General features: G+C 34.7%; 1 protein-coding gene across 1 annotated transcript; it reads right to left on the reverse strand.

Annotated features, from left to right (window-relative positions):
* Positions 1-8657: 8657 nt before the first annotated feature.
* On the reverse strand, positions 8658-16020 carry LOC134283785 (uncharacterized). Its single transcript, XM_062766266.1, has 7 exons — positions 15867-16020; positions 12686-12868; positions 11853-11937; positions 11412-11511; positions 10468-10594; positions 10114-10243; positions 8658-9981 (listed from the first exon to the last, which is right to left on the reverse strand). Exons 1-7 carry the CDS (start codon positions 15939-15941, stop codon positions 9317-9319), a joined length of 1365 nt encoding a protein of 454 aa, XP_062622250.1. The 5' UTR covers positions 15942-16020; the 3' UTR covers positions 8658-9316.
* Positions 16021-16530: the final 510 nt, after the last annotated feature.

The following is a 16530-nucleotide window of genomic DNA, read 5'->3' on the forward strand; positions in this document are numbered from 1 at the left end:
TCATAATTAAGGTGGAGTCTACAGTCAAGGTTCATGGGGTAGTCATAGTCAAGGTGGAGTCTACAGTCAAGGTTCAAGGGATAGTTCGTAGTCAAGGTGGAGTCTACAGTCAGCGGGTATTCACAATAAAGGTGGAGTTTACAGTAAAGGTTCAAAGGGTAGTTCATAGTCAAGGTGGAGTCTACAGTCAGGGGAAGTTCATAGTCAAGGTGGAGTCTACAGTCAAGGTTTAAGGGGTAGGTCATAGTCAAGATGGAATCTACAGTCAAGGTTCAAGGGGTAGTTCATGGTCAAGGTGGAGTCTACAGTCAAGGTTAAAGGGATATAGTTCATAGTCAAGGTGGAGTCTACAGTCAGCGGGTACTTTACAATAAAGGTGGCATTTACAGTAAAGGTTCAAAGGGTAGTTCATAGTCAAGGTGGAGTTTACAGTCAAGGTTCAAGGGGTAGTTCATAGTCAAGATGGAGTCTACAGTCAAGGTTCAAGGGGTAGTTCATAGTCAAGGTGGAGTCTACAGTCAGCAGATAGTTCACAATAAAGGTGGAGTTTACAGTCAAGGTTCAAGGGGTAGTTCATAGTCAAGATGGAGTCTACAGTCAAGGTTCAAGGGGTAGTTCATGGTCAAGGTGGAGTCTACAGTCAAGGTTAAAGGGATATAGTTCATAGTCAAGGTGGATTCTACAGTCAGCGGGTAATTTACAATAAAGGTGGCGTTTACAGTAAAGGTTCAAAGGGTAGTTCATAGTCAAGGTGGAGTCTACAGTCAAGGTTCAAGGGGTAGTTCATAGTCAAGATAGTGTCTACAGTCAAGGTTCAAGGGGTAGTTCATAGTCAAGGTGGAGTCTACAGTCAAGGTTCAAGGGATAGTTCGTAGTCAAGGTGGAGTCTACAGTCAGCGGATATTCACAATAAAGGTGGAGTTTACAGTAAAGGTTCAAAGGGTAGTTCATAGTCAAGGTGGAGTCTACAGTCAGGGGAAGTTCATAGTCAAGGTGGAGTCTACAGTCAAGGTTTAAGGGGTAGGTCATAGTCAAGATGGTATCTACAGTCAAGGTTCAAGGGGTAGTTCATGGTCAAGGTGGAGTCTACAGTCAAGATTCAAGGGATATAGTTCATAGTCAAGGTGGAGTCTACAGTCAAGGTTCAAGGGTAGTTCATAGTCAAGATAGTGTCTACAGTCAAGGTTCAAGGGGTAGTTCATAGTCAAGGTGGAGTCTACAGTCAAGGTTCAAGGGATAGTTCGTAGTCAAGGTGGAGTCTACAGTCAGCGGATATTCACAATAAAGGTGGAGTTTACAGTAAAGGTTCAAAGGGTAGTTCATAGTCAAGGTGGAGTCTACAGTCAGGGGATAATTTCACAGTCAAGGTGGAGTCTACAGTAAGCGGGTAGTTCACAGTCAAATTGGAGTCTACAATTTGGGGATACTTCATATTTAAAATGGAGTCTGCAGTTTTGGGTAGTTCATAGTCAAGGTGGAGTCTACAGTCAGGGGGGTTCTTCATAGTCAAAGTGGAGTCTGCAGTCAGGGGGTAGTTCACAGTCAAGTTGAAATCTACAGTAAAAGGGTAATGTATGTTATAAAAACTCTATAGGAATACTCTCCCACTCCAAATGTAGAGCTTTAGTCAGCTGTTGCAGGGTCTAGGAATGTGATTGTCTTTGGCAAATGGATCATGTCTATCCGATTTGTCTAATGCTGCTTATAGTTAGGTTTAAATCTCGCGATTTAGATGACTATTGCAGAATCGGGTTTCTGTTGTTTTGCAGGAATGAGGTTGTCATTGCAAAATTGAATAGGCGTGTTCAGGTAGAACATAGTTAGAGTACCTTTTACCATCAAAGACCTTTAAATACGAACCAAAATATTTCTAACTCTTGTGTAATACCGTTTTTCGTTTCACTACACTACCACCTCCAACTTTTTTAACGTCCTGGAGGCAGTTTTCTGTCTAACGTTCATTACGAAACCCTAGCACTTAAATAACAGGCTCTCTGATAAACATTCTGGACTATAGCTACACCAAAATTTAGAAAGCGTCAATTTTTAGAGGAACACAGATTCAAAATAAAAATAACGCATTTTACTGGAACGCATATCTATCTAAAAAAAATCTTCAGGCCGTACATGTATAGGGAATTGCTACCGTATGTAAAATGTCAGCACAAGTTCGAAAGAAAGTGTGACAGATGGGCAGAAATGCAAAATGACACAAGGTTGTCCAGTCTCAACACTGCTTCTTTTATTTACTGGTATACTCCTTTAGTATAGTGGAAACAATGTCGAAAAAGATTCACAATTCGTCAGAATTAATAGGCTTTACTGAAGAACTCGTGCTTAGAGAATAAAAATCCTACAACACGCTGCAGACGATACATCGTTCCTTTTACAAGGTATTAAATTTATACCATATTCAATAAAAATAATCGATATCAATATGGTAAGATATATATCAGGAATGCAACTCAATAAATGAAACGGAAAGAATACCGGGTATTAAATGATATGACATTAAATTATATAATACAAGTATCAATAATTCACATACCTAGGAATACCAGTATGTTGGGTACTTAGTACATCCCACTAATTATTTTTAGAATCAGTAGGAGAAGAAAGTAGTGCAGAAAAATTACAAGTTCCCTAATTTGCAGACTTGCATAAAAAATTGTGCAGATTTACTAAACTGTGCTTCAAACTTGTTGATAAGGAATATATCTTTCCTTCCGAGAAAGCTTGGGAAATGTAACTTATTAAGATGATCAGCTGAATTATTTTTTGTATCATAACGCCGGTGTGCGAAGTCTGAAATTCCTCTAAATAGGAAACTGCCATTTTGAAGAGCGACACTCAGCACTGACGCTCATAACTATTTCAGAATAATTATTTTCTACATTTTTTTCTTCTAGAATTCTTAAATTATACCTAAATCATCTATATCAACTAAGACCGGCTGGAAATTTTACTGTATACCTGTTTTACAAACGATATATAAGTCAGGTGTGAGAAAATAGGAAACTGCCATTTTGAAGAGCGACACTCAGCACTGACGCTCATAACTATTTCAGAATAATTATTTTCTACATTTTTTTCTTCTAGAATTCTTAAATTATACCTAAATCATCTATATCAACTAAGACCGGCTGGAAATTTTACTGTATACCTGTTTTACAAACGATATATAAGTCAGGTGTGAGAAAATAGGAAACTGCCATTTTGAAGAGCGACACTCAGCACTGACGCTCATAACTATTTCAGAATAATTATTTTCTACATTTTTTTCTTCTAGAATTCTTAAATTATACCTAAATCATCTATATCAACTAAGACCGGCTGGAAATTTTACTGTATACCTGTTTTACAAACGATATATAAGTCAGGTGTGAGAAAATAGGAAACTGCCATTTTGAAGAGCGACACTCAGCACTGACGCTCATAACTATTTCAGAATAATTATTTTCTACATTTTTTTCTTCTAGAATTCTTAAATTATACCTAAATCATCTATATCAACTAAGACCGGCTGGAAATTTTACTGTATACCTGTTTTACAAACGATATATAAGTCAGGTGTGAGAAAATAGGAAACTGCCATTTTGAAGAGCGACACTCAGCACTGACGCTCATAACTATTTCAGAATAATTATTTTCTACATTTTTTTCTTCTAGAATTCTTAAATTATACCTAAATCATCTATATCAACTAAGACCGGCTGGAAATTTTACTGTATACCTGTTTTACAAACGATATATAAGTCAGGTGTGAGAAAATAGGAAACTGCCATTTTGAAGAGCGACACTCAGCACTGACGCTCATAACTATTTCAAAATAATTATTTTCTACGATTTTTTCTTCTAGAATTCTTAAATTATACCTAAATCATCTATATCAACTAAGACCGGCTGGAAATTTTACTGTATACCTGTTTTACAGACGATATATAAGTCAGGTGTGAGAAAATAGGAAACTGCCATTTTGAAGAGCGACACTCAGCACTGACGCTCATAACTATTTCAAAATAATTATTTTCTACGATTTTTTCTTCTAGAATTCTTAAATTATACCTAAATCATCTATATCAACTAAGACCGGCTGGAAATTTTACTGTATACCTGTTTTACAGACGATATATAAGTCAGGTGTGAGAAAATAGGAAACTGCCATTTTGAAGAGCGACACTCAGCACTGACGCTCATAACTATTTCAAAATAATTATTTTCTACGATTTTTTCTTCTAGAATTCTTAAATTATACCTAAATCATCTATATCAACTAAGACCGGCTGGAAATTTTACTGTATACCTGTTTTACAGACGATATATAAGTCAGGTGTGAGAAAATAGGAAACTGCCATTTTGAAGAGCGACACTCAGCACTGACGCTCATAACTATTTCAAAATAATTATTTTCTACGATTTTTTCTTCTAGAATTCTTAAATTATACCTAAATCATCTATATCAACTAAGACCGGCTGGAAATTTTACTGTATACCTGTTTTACAGACGATATATAAGTCAGGTGTGAGAAAATAGGAAACTGCCATTTTGAAGAGCGACACTCAGCACTGACGCTCATAACTATTTCAAAATAATTATTTTCTACGATTTTTTCTTCTAGAATTCTTAAATTATACCTAAATCATCTATATCAACTAAGACCGGCTGGAAATTTTACTGTATACCTGTTTTACAGACGATATATAAGTCAGGTGTGAGAAAATAGGAAACTGCCATTTTGAAGAGCGACACTCAGCACTGACGCTCATAACTATTTCAAAATAATTATTTTCTACATTTTTTTCTTCTAGAATTCTTAAATTATACCTAAATCATCTATATCAACTAAGACCGGCTGGAAATTTTACTGTATACCTGTTTTACAAACGATATATAAGTCAGGTGTGAGAAAATAGGAAACTGCCATTTTGAAGAGCGACACTCAGCACTGACGCTCATAACTATTTCAAAATAATTATTTTCTACGATTTTTTCTTCTAGAATTCTTAAATTATACCTAAATCATCTATATCAACTAAGACCGGCTGGAAATTTTACTGTATACCTGTTTTACAGACGATATATAAGTCAGGTGTGAGAAAATAGGAAACTGCCATTTTGAAGAGCGACACTCAGCACTGACGCTCATAACTATTTCAAAATAATTATTTTCTACATTTTTTTCTTCTAGAATTCTTAAATTATACCTAAATCATCTATATCAACTAAGACCGGCTGGAAATTTTACTGTATACCTGTTTTACAAACGATATATAAGTCAGGTGTGAGAAAATAGGAAACTGCCATTTTGAAGAGCGACACTCAGCACTGACGCTCATAACTATTTCAAAATAATTATTTTCTACGATTTTTTCTTCTAGAATTCTTAAATTATACCTAAATCATCTATATCAACTAAGACCGGCTGGAAATTTTACTGTATACCTGTTTTACAGACGATATATAAGTCAGATGTGAGAAAATAGGAAACTGCCATTTTGAAGAGCGACACTCAGCACTGACGCTCATAACTATTTCAAAATAATTATTTTCTACGATTTTTTCTTCTAGAATTCTTAAATTATACCTAAATCATCTATATCAACTAAGACCGGCTGGAAATTTTACTGTATACCTGTTTTACAGACGATATATAAGTCAGGTGTGAGAAAATAGGAAACTGCCATTTTGAAGAGCGACACTCAGCACTGACGCTCATTCTTCATAATTATGCGTGTTTCTCGTTATTTATCTGTTAAATAAAAACTGGTTGATAGAACTTATATATATATATATATTTTCAACTTATATTTTGATAAAATACAGATATTTAAGGTTTGTTACTAGACTTCAGTTCTGGGTTCATCTCCGTTCACACCTTTAATTGGTATCAAATTATCAATCGACCATGGGGAACCGTGTTTGTTAGTTATTAACATACAGGTAATTTTTGACACCTGTCTGAGATAACGCCCACGGCGTGGTTCACACCTATTAAGAAATGACTGAGGTACTGTGGCATGTTTTTTCTTCTTTTTTTTAAGTACAAGTATCTGTTCAATTTACCGCGATTAAATGTGTAGTCGTTTATTCTCTATAATATAGAAATTTAAAAGATCATTTAATAATTCTATACGAGGTAAAAAAAAAAAATGAAAAGTTCTAAGATTTTAAAATTTTATTTGTCTTGCCTTCTTTTAAGATTAAAATAAACAAAGAAAACATAAAGATCAACGACTTTGGATACCATTACCATGGAATTAAATTCAGTGGGACACCGCTTCGATTTGAAGCGACCGAAATCCCTAGGCATGCGCATAAGTCAGTGCTCAGTGTCGCTTTTTTCCCTATATATTCTATTAAGAGCGACACTGAGCACTAGCGACAGTTTTCACGGTTACACCGGGAAGGACGTTTGATTCGATGATTGGGGTGGCAGATTAATTTGGAAATATTATAAAATGATATATTCGAACTGAAATTTTAATTAAACAATAAAATGCTTTCTTTGTTTGTTATTACTGGAATTAACGGAAGCAGCAGTTGCAGAAAAAATACATAACCCGCGTAAGCGGGTTATGTAAATTTTTTCTGCAATAGCTGCGACCGTTAATTCCAGTAATAATAAACAAAGAAAGACATTTTATTGTTTGTATCTGTTTAAATAATCATTTAAAGAGGGATTAAAAAGTTTAATTATTGTATTAATGATGCGAACGTCTTTATATGTTTCATTGATGGCACAGCCACTGATCAAGAAATCTGTACAGGCGACGTATGCCTAAAGTAGTTCATGCAGTGATTAACGCTATGGGTTTTCGTAAGAAACAAAGGAGAAAATATTCAGTGGATGTAAATATAATTCAGTGATTTGGTCTATTCTCAACTTCGATGAGAATAAAACAAAAATCTGACATAGATTAATGGTATTCTGGCTTGGAGGGGGGTCAACCTTCATCCTCCCCAATATTCGACTCAATTCATTTATTGGCAATTAACACATATAGAATTTGGAGGTTATATTAGCTAGGTAGATTCCCTGCCTTTCTCAAGATATTTTTGGAGAAAGAAAATTTCCCACAAAGCCATGAAATGCATATTGATCTCACTCGACACTGCACCCTCTCCCTTCCAGAAACAAGCGAAATTGTTGACCCCCCTCCCCCCCCTTGAAAAGTAGTGGACTAAAAGCCCTGCTTTGATCTTTAATACATGATAATTATATTTTCTGTATCATTTAACAACATTTACCTATTTCATTCATATTGATATGTTTACATCCACTGAATATTTTCTTCTTTATTTCTTAAGAAAACCCATTGCGTTCATCACTGCATGAACTACATTAGGCATATCACCTGTACAGATTTCCTGATCAGTGGCCGTTCCATCAATGAAACGTACAAAGACGTTCGCATCATTAACACAATAATTAATATTTTTGATCCTACTTAAAATAATTTAAACAAATATAAATATAAACAATAAAATGTCTTTCTTTGTTTGTTATTACTGGAATGAACGGTCGCAGCTATTGCAGAAAAAATTTACATAACCCGCTTACGCGGGTTATGTATTTTTTCTGCAACAGCTGCTTCCGTTCATTCCAGTAATAACAAACAAAGAAAGCATTTTATTGTTTAAATATTGAATCCTATGCATACTATTGAATTCAAAATGATTACAAGAGGCCAATGGGCCACATCACTCACCTGAGTAACTTTGGCCATGCTGTTCTTGAACATTTTCCCCCATTGTGACACTTACTGTCATCCCACCTTACCTCCAGGGGTCATGATTTGAACAATTTAGAATTGAAACTATACCCCAAGATGCTTCCATATTTAAGTTACAGCTTTTCTGGCCCAGTGATTCTCAAGATTTTTCCTATATATTTCAACGTAAAAACTTGCGATTAGATTCCTTACTGTTGCCAGCCCTACCATTAGGGGTCATGATTGTACACTACCCCCAGGACGTAGTTTTCACCTTTTCTGCAATTCTGGTCCATTTCTTCTTGAGAAAAATTTAATGACCACCCCCCTATAATGACCCCCCCCCCCCAGTTTTGTCTTTTCTTGATTATATCCCCTTGTAAGAGGAAATTGGCCCTTCATTTTTACAATTTAAACTCCTCTCCAGCTAAGGATTCTTTATACCAAGTCTGATTCAAATTGGTCCAGGGATTCTTAAGGAAAAGTTTAAATGTGAATAGTTTACAAACAGACAGACAAGTGATCTGAAAAGCTCACTCGAGCTTTAAACCCAGGTGAGCTAATAAGACAAATGGATACATCAACTCCCTTTTCAGACTTGCATTTAGATATTATACTGAATATAGTTTAAACAATATTAAAGATTCATTTTTAAATAATCAATCAGGCTGTACAGGTCCCCCCAATGAAATGGTCAACAAAGGATGCTCATTTCCCTACATCGTCACAAACCATGGCCAAAATGTACGATCCTCTCCCATTCTGGAGAGAGCTATACATGCGGACTGCGAACTGTGGCTTGAGACAACGATTTCCCTAGTGAAAACAAATGCTGCCATTGCTGGTATTCCCAAGGTCTCATTGTGTTTTTGCAACACTTTTATACTTTATAAGATTCATGCCATTATTTATCAAAAATACCCTTTTAAACAAATAAAAATGTGTGAAAAAAAATAATCATGCCTTTATTAACGTTTTAAATATAAAGCCATGGACAAATGTACAATATTTACATAAAATCCTTCATGATGAAGGACTTAAAAATGCCTGTTTTACAATGCAGACAAAAAACACAATACTTTATTCAGTATGTACAAAGTACATGAATAAACATATATATTAAATTACTTCTACAGAAGTAAAAAAAACAATGAGGGAATCATTATGAAATGCAACATTCCATATCGATCCTGTTTAAAGAAAGCTTGTGTATAAATTGTATAAAACTTCACTTTATAAGTTAGCAAATACAAAATAAATATCACACGTTCAAAAAAAAACATATCACCGAGATATAGTGCCCAATAAAAATCAAGCATTCAAGACAAAGTAACAGGAAAGTTGGTATGAAACTTCAAAATGTATACTTCTTTTCATTTAGAGTTTTCATTTATTTTTTAAAAGCTGAACTGCTTTGACCAACCTAATTTTAAACAACTTTCAGAAGGGAAAAAAATATACAAGTACCCCAGGTAACTAACCCCAAAAAATTTCAAAAATTCAAAATGAAAATTTAAAATGTAAAATTCAAAACATTTACAACTGGCATATTAATATACCCCTAATATGAGTAGGAGTTTATATAGTCAATGGTCATCCACTGTCAGTGGGGATAATGAGAGCTCTGGTGTCCGAGATGGGAGGTGAAAGTGGGAGTGAAAGGTGACTGGGTGTCAGTGAAGTAAGCCCCTGTGATTGGGGTGGGGGTGTAAGCCCCTGTGATTGGGGTGGGGGTGTAAGCCTCTGTGATGGGGGTGGGGCTGATGTCACTCAGGGAGACAGGCTGATCAGACAGTAGTTGTTGGAGGGAATCAGAACTCTCCAGATTGTTCAGTAAAGAGTCCACAATAGACATCTCGGTATCACAGGTCGGGAGGGGAATGTCATCAAGAGGACCCAGGTTTAGATCCTGAGAGTCACTGCTCATGATAGTGTCTGTTATGCTGTGAGGTATAACACAGTTCTCAGCTACAGAACTGGTGGAGATCATTGAATTGCTCTGAGTTACAAAATGGCAGATGGTTGACAATGTGCCATTTGTTGGCATGGTGGAATTGATCCACATATTGGATGGGGATTCCACATGGGCAGGGTTGGTGGTAGCTGGAGGAGGAGTGCTGACTGGATGATCATCTTCCATCTTTAAGACTTGGGAATCTGACGTCATGGATTTACCAGGACAGCTCCACTGAGCTTCCAATGGCAAGAGTTCAGGTGCATCCATTATCTTAGTTTCTTTGCTGATTTTTCTCAAACAGTTAAAGAATTCTATAAAAGAAATCAAATCCTTTGAAAATAAACTTTATTCTTGTAGATAATTACAATATGGGATTGTCATATGTATCTGTCACAATGTATAGAAATTACTTTAATAAATTTTCCTTGTTATAAAAGCAATACCTATCCTCAGGTTTGGAAGTGAGAGTTTGTCCTTGACCCAGTTACTGACAGACTGGGTAAACTCGTCAGAGGTTGTTGTGGTTACCATGACCTTGAAGGACTCAAAGAGAGGCTTCATCATAAAACTGAACTGACCAAGACTTAAGGAACACTCTATTCAAAATATTGTTTTCCATTTAAGTTTTAAACAGATTGCATAAAATCCTTCCACCTGAGGTTTAATAGTTCCAATAAATAACAAAGCAATCTTTATCCAAAGCAGAAATAAGTATTAAAGAAATGAATGTAATTGCTTTCTCAAGCAAAAGACTTCCGATCAAGACTTTAGAGAACACAGAAATATGAATAGGATACAAGGTAGAATTTCCAGTTTTTCCTGGTCTGAACCCTCACATATTCCTCATACAGCTTGTCGATGTCCGTACTGGGAGGTTCTTCAACAGTGTCCACTCCCGTTACTGGAAGTTCCTTCTGTAGGTCACTGAAAAAGTTAAAGAGGGGGAGTTAACAGTCAGTGTTAAAGTCAACGAAATGCAGAGGAATTTAAAGACTGATCCATCTTCCAAATGTCCTCTACAAAAAGTTTGCCGAGTCAGCACGTTCGCCAAATTTAAAGAGATTTTTTCCAGTACATTGTAATTCATTAAAATAATCTATCTTAATAAATCTTCTTTGCTCTAAATTTGTCAAAAATGATATTCAACTGACTCCAATCTTTTCATCTTTTTTTTCTAAATATTTTTGGTAAATCATTTAAACAATTATCTGGAAAATATCTCATGAAAACCAAGTTGTTGGATAACTTAACTAATGAAAGACTAAAAGGTTATTACCTGTAAAAGATACAAAATCGTTAATCTTACATCAAGCACACTACATATTCTAGTACATAAACATTTATTATACAATAACCTTACCCAAGTTTTCTGAAACATAAAACAAATCATTAAATAAATTGATACTTTTTTCCCTGAAATAAGAAATTCATTAAGCATTGTGTGTTTTCTTGAAAGAAAAAAAATCTAACAATACCTAATAATCAAAGCTAAGATTTATTTTTGATTTTCCTACAAAGAAAACAAAGTAAATTCAAAATCATTATTTTTAAGTTAACAATTAAATTTCATCTCTTATCCAACAACTTGGCATGGTTATCTAGAATCTGGAAGAAATAAAGAGAGACTTAGGATGTAAGCATATATAGATATATAGTATACATATACTATAATTAGTCTCAACCATATACATATAGTGTTCATACAGAGCTTGGTCAAACATTTAAAATGTTTTTGACTTACTGAATTTGAGTACCCAAGGACTGGATTTCTTGCCGCAAAGCAGCCGTCTCATCGGTGAGCCCCCTACATTGGCCCTTAAGTTGCCGACAGTATTCAGCAGCTACAAGAGGGAGACAAGTCAAAATTTGGGGTAAGGTGCCCCCTCACGAAAGGGGACCAACTAAACAGACTTAGCACTAGAACGCCCCAAACATTCCTCTCTCTGGTTTTCTGTGATCATTTTCACTGCTTTTCTAAGTCTTTTTTTTTTTTTAAATATTAACACTGAACTGATTTTATAATTTTTGAAATACCTTTAACAGTTGTGCAGCAAAATGATTCAAGTCCTGAGAGAGCAAAGTTATCTAAAGATTCCTAACTACCCCTAACACTAGTAGGTGCCCATGAGTGACTTCCCCTTACAACTAATAACCTTAACTCTTGCAAAGTGCAGATACCTACTTTTAAAGAGCATAACAGCTTTGCTTTCCTTCTCCGACACATCTTCCAGGGAGGGGACCAATGACCTTAAACTTTCAAATCCTTTCTGTAAAACAAACCAACAGGATTAACAAAAAGTTCAATATTTTGATTTTATATATGACCCTGAAACTGCAAAATCCATCTTGATTACATCATACAGATTCAGATCACAAAGAAATATCTTCTCTAACTTTGAACGTTTTGATAAAATGTTAATCTGTAAGCAAGCATTGAATGTTAAATGAAGGCATTTCTTTGTGGAGAGATATAAGCATGTAACTTTGCCCTTGAATGTGATTGTGCAGAAGGTTCATACTAAAAATCGATAGACGTCAACATTTATTACTAATTAATACTTTAAATTTCTGAGTTTTGCCAATAAAATTTCTAAAAATCAAATCTTCTACATCATTATCACATATTTAGGGCTAGTTGGAAGGAAAGTATGCCATAAAATTTCTTACCCAATTTCCCATACAAACTTACCCACAAATGATTTTTTTTGGCTATCAATATACCTTACCTTATTTGGAAACAAAAGAGATATAGGGCACACTTTTCCTTAAGTCTAATTTTTGGATACACTGGCCAATTTTGGTCAGGCATTCTTTTTTGCAAGTGGTACTACATTCAATACCCATGAAAAAATAACATACAAAATCATGCTCAAAAGCAAACTGAAGAAGACTTGTAAAAGAATAAAAAGATCTTCTACTATAATACTTACCATGCATTACTACTTATATGTGTGTAACAAGAATTAGAAAATTACATCTAAGTAACATTAAAACCCAAACTGAGCCATTGCAAACCTGAATTTTATCCCTGCGTTTGTGCTCAGCCTTGATGTGTGACTCCCTCTTGTGCCTCGGGATTGGATTAGCTGGCCGCCCACATTTTCCTGTTCTCGGAGACTGGGGGGAGGGTGGGGAGCTCCCATCCGGGGGACTTTTGGTTGTCCGATGTCTGGTTTTTCTTTTCACTCTTCCATTTACCTATTAAATGAAATATCATCACCATTTGGCCAGCATTTTTTTATTTTTAGGTTTACAAACCCGCCGCTCAAGTTTTTGCATTTTCAGAAAAAAAATAAAATTGAGAAAAACAGAATTTTTTCTTTCCGATGTCAAATTTGAGTCGGGATCGAGATTTCAAATTTACAAACTCGTACTTCCGGTTTTAAATGATCATGGCGGGTAATGAAGGGAGATTTGTGTCAAGTCCATAGCAGCACTAAAGCTTGATTTAATGTAAATATTTATCGGTAGGAGTGCCATTCAAAACGTTTCACCCATTCAGAGAACAATAAAATGCTGACGACTTTGTTGCAAAGTGACATGTTGGTGAGATAATTATGTATCCGTATTCAAAAGTAACTGTGTCTGTATATTGTAATTTATTTTCCTCCCACTGGTTTAAAACTGCCCATGGTAGCTATTGTCAGAGACATTGTTTATGTTTCTGTCATAGCTTACAGTCTTAGCATCATTCTTCAGAAAAGGGTCGCTTTTGCATCGGATGTAATGAATAAAACTATGGGAGAAGTTAAATCCATTTGAGGAAGAAATAAACAATAGCCTAAAGAAATGAAATATTTCAACTATTTAAAAACAAGAATATACAAATATATGCAGGCATATAGTATCGTTTATGGCGGCCAGAAAAATTATTTTACACTTAATTGAAAAAAATTCCTCCCTACTCCTCAATACTCCTTGGGAATACTCCCTGTCTGTTTTATGAAAGGAATTAATACTTTTATAGGTCTAGAGTAAATTAATATTTCAGATTAATTTCTACCTAACACACATTAAAAACAAAAATGAAGATATATTAAAAGAGATTTAAAAAACTGATTTTTTGTTTTAAAAAATCTGTATTTTGTCCATGCAACATCAAAAGATTTATATCACTGCCCCCAACTGGTAGATGATGAAATAAACAATTAAAGGTTGTATTTTCCCCTTTGTAACCCTTATGTGTCCAGTGGCAAGAAGCCTGTTAGGAGAGCATAAAAAAAGAAGCAAAAATTAATGTAGAAAAGTCGATAATGTATCCAAAATATAATTTTATTATTTTTTTTATTTCCTCCTCCTACAGGACTTTTTCATTCTGATGTTCGTAAACCTAAAAATAAAAAAATGCTGGCCTTTCTTTTAAATTACGAAAAAATAAAACTGTATAATCTTTATTGAGACATGAAAATACCACTATTTAATTGTACAATCGATTGGGTATGACGGTTATATGAGAAAAAAATTATTCAATCCATTTTCTTATTATTATACATATATTACATGGCTTCGAGGGCAGCATACCAGAATATTTGCCCCAAGGTGACAGGAAAGCCCTGGAGTGTTATGTCGCCCGATGCCGCAGGCAGAGGGCGACATAACACTCCAGGGCTTTCCTGTCACCGAGGGGCAAATATTCTGGTATTGCTGCCCGAGAATTAAGCCATGTAATATATGGTATATAACATTTTTAAGCATTGAACCCAAATCGATCATCGAACATATTTATTGAACACTATATACACATATGTACGTTGAGTATAATTCCGAAATATCCCGTACTGTTTCATGGCAGAATGTTTTAAGTATGCTGACACTTGTGTTGATAACCTTTGTTGCATTTAAAGAATTTTTCTCCTCAATTAAATTATCTAATTCCTCTGAATTCAAATAAACAAATCGCAGACGTTGTCTCGACTCTTTAACGTTCGCGGAACTGTTTACGTTCTCTTAGCAACTGCCTCTGTGAATTTCGAACCCGACGTAATTAATATGCAGAATGATTGCACGCGAGGGAACATAACTGTGTTCGGGAGGGCAACATAACTGTTTCCGGTGGAACATAACTGTTTCCGGCGTGATTCGGCAGTTTTTCAGGGCATATGAATAAAAATATTATATTTGTGATATAATGGGAAAACTTCTTCAAAAATGTTATATAAACATTTATATGATGACTTAAAGTGATTTAATTTAAAACATTTAGCTTAGTATGCATATATACTATTGGTATATCATTTGATAAGGCCACAAGGGCTTGCTCCTGGTGTGTAATAATTATTCATAAAAAAAAAATATCAAATATAGTGTTGTTTTTGTATTACCTTAAATATATTTTTTTTTATTACATGCCAGAAGCAAGCCCATATGGTTCTGAATGGGCATTATAATAAGTATTTCCACTGACTTTTTTTTTTATTAAGAACTACATGACTTTTGCACTAAAGAGTTTGTCTTTCTTTGAATTTTTACAAAATATATTGTTATAATTTTTCCAACTTGAATTTATTAGGAAACAGTCCCATCAACTTTTTTTAACGTGTTGAATTTCTTTATCTCATTTTAAAAATATATATATATATTCAGCTCATTTGCTAAAATTCCATGTTAGTAACCTATATAGAATTTTGAAATTGAATTGAAAATTCTTATATCTATTTTGCTTCTTTTATCTTACAGCCAGCTAGCAAAGGGCAGATCACTCTAACTGCATAACCTTTACAATATCACGATTTTAGTGCGTGCACGATTTACACAGGATTCCTCGTGCCTGTTCGTACAATTATAGGGAAAACCCCGATATATTACACATTTCATGGAAAAAATCAGCCAATCAACTTCCGCGCATTGCACAAACCACGTGATGGTCGTCGACATACTATATAAACAGCGATCAAACCCCTAGCAATTTCCTGCCGATTGAGGCATCGACGAGCGCGCACCTTGCAAATCAAATAACAAATGATGCGCCATCAAAACACAGAATTTCTGTTGACATGGTCTTGGAAACATATAAATCCCTCCAAAATGAGGATCACAGAGGAAATGAAGTAGATTGATACAATAAAATCAACAAGAAATGGTTATGGAAAAGAATGTGAAACTTGTGAGGAAAACCTGGGGGCACGTTAGAAGAGTTGTTTTCAACATAGATGCGCAAGAGTTCTTTTGAATAAATGTCATATGAAATTATACATACCTGTAACTTTTCAGTTATTTCCTTGTGGAGATTACTTAAGTCCAGTTCAGTCTGGTTGACGTTATTACCCGTCATTGTGACCTTGTCGAGTTAATGCCGAGCGCCAATGTTATATACTGGCTATACCACAATGCATTGCGGAATTTAGTCTCGAATCCGCATAAGTCCTTTTTGTTTTGACTTTCAGTAAAATTGCTCAACATTCCCAAAATTAATTAAAATGTTTTGACATTTTGTTTACAGTTTTTGAATTGATAAAATTTATTGCATAATTGTGCTATTTTAAAAAAGATACGATGTGACACAATGCACTTTATGCTCAACAAGTGCACTGCATAGGATTGGTTCATAAAATTATTTTTCATTTTAGGATCTATATACTACATCGGAAATAAACAAGTTAGAACATTTAAAAAATGAATCAAAGCTTTATAATAAATTTTAAAAATATCTTCCGATGTTTGAGACTATAATCTAAAACTGGATTAAACCGGTTGGCATAAGAGGCGGATCTTTTTGAATATTAATATTTTGATCAGTTTAAATAAAACAAATGAACTGTGGTTTAAAATTAAATGTCCTTTTTGTGAAATGAGAAAAAATACATATGATAAAAGGATGCTTTGGACTCACCTTGGAATTCAACTACAGTACTGAACCATCA

This window comes from Saccostrea cucullata, unplaced genomic scaffold (assembly GCF_032062105.1).
Source record: "Saccostrea cucullata isolate Sc308-1 unplaced genomic scaffold, CSIRO_AGI_Scuc_v1 ctg5155, whole genome shotgun sequence".
Taxonomy (NCBI): Eukaryota; Metazoa; Mollusca; class Bivalvia; order Ostreida; family Ostreidae; genus Saccostrea; species Saccostrea cuccullata.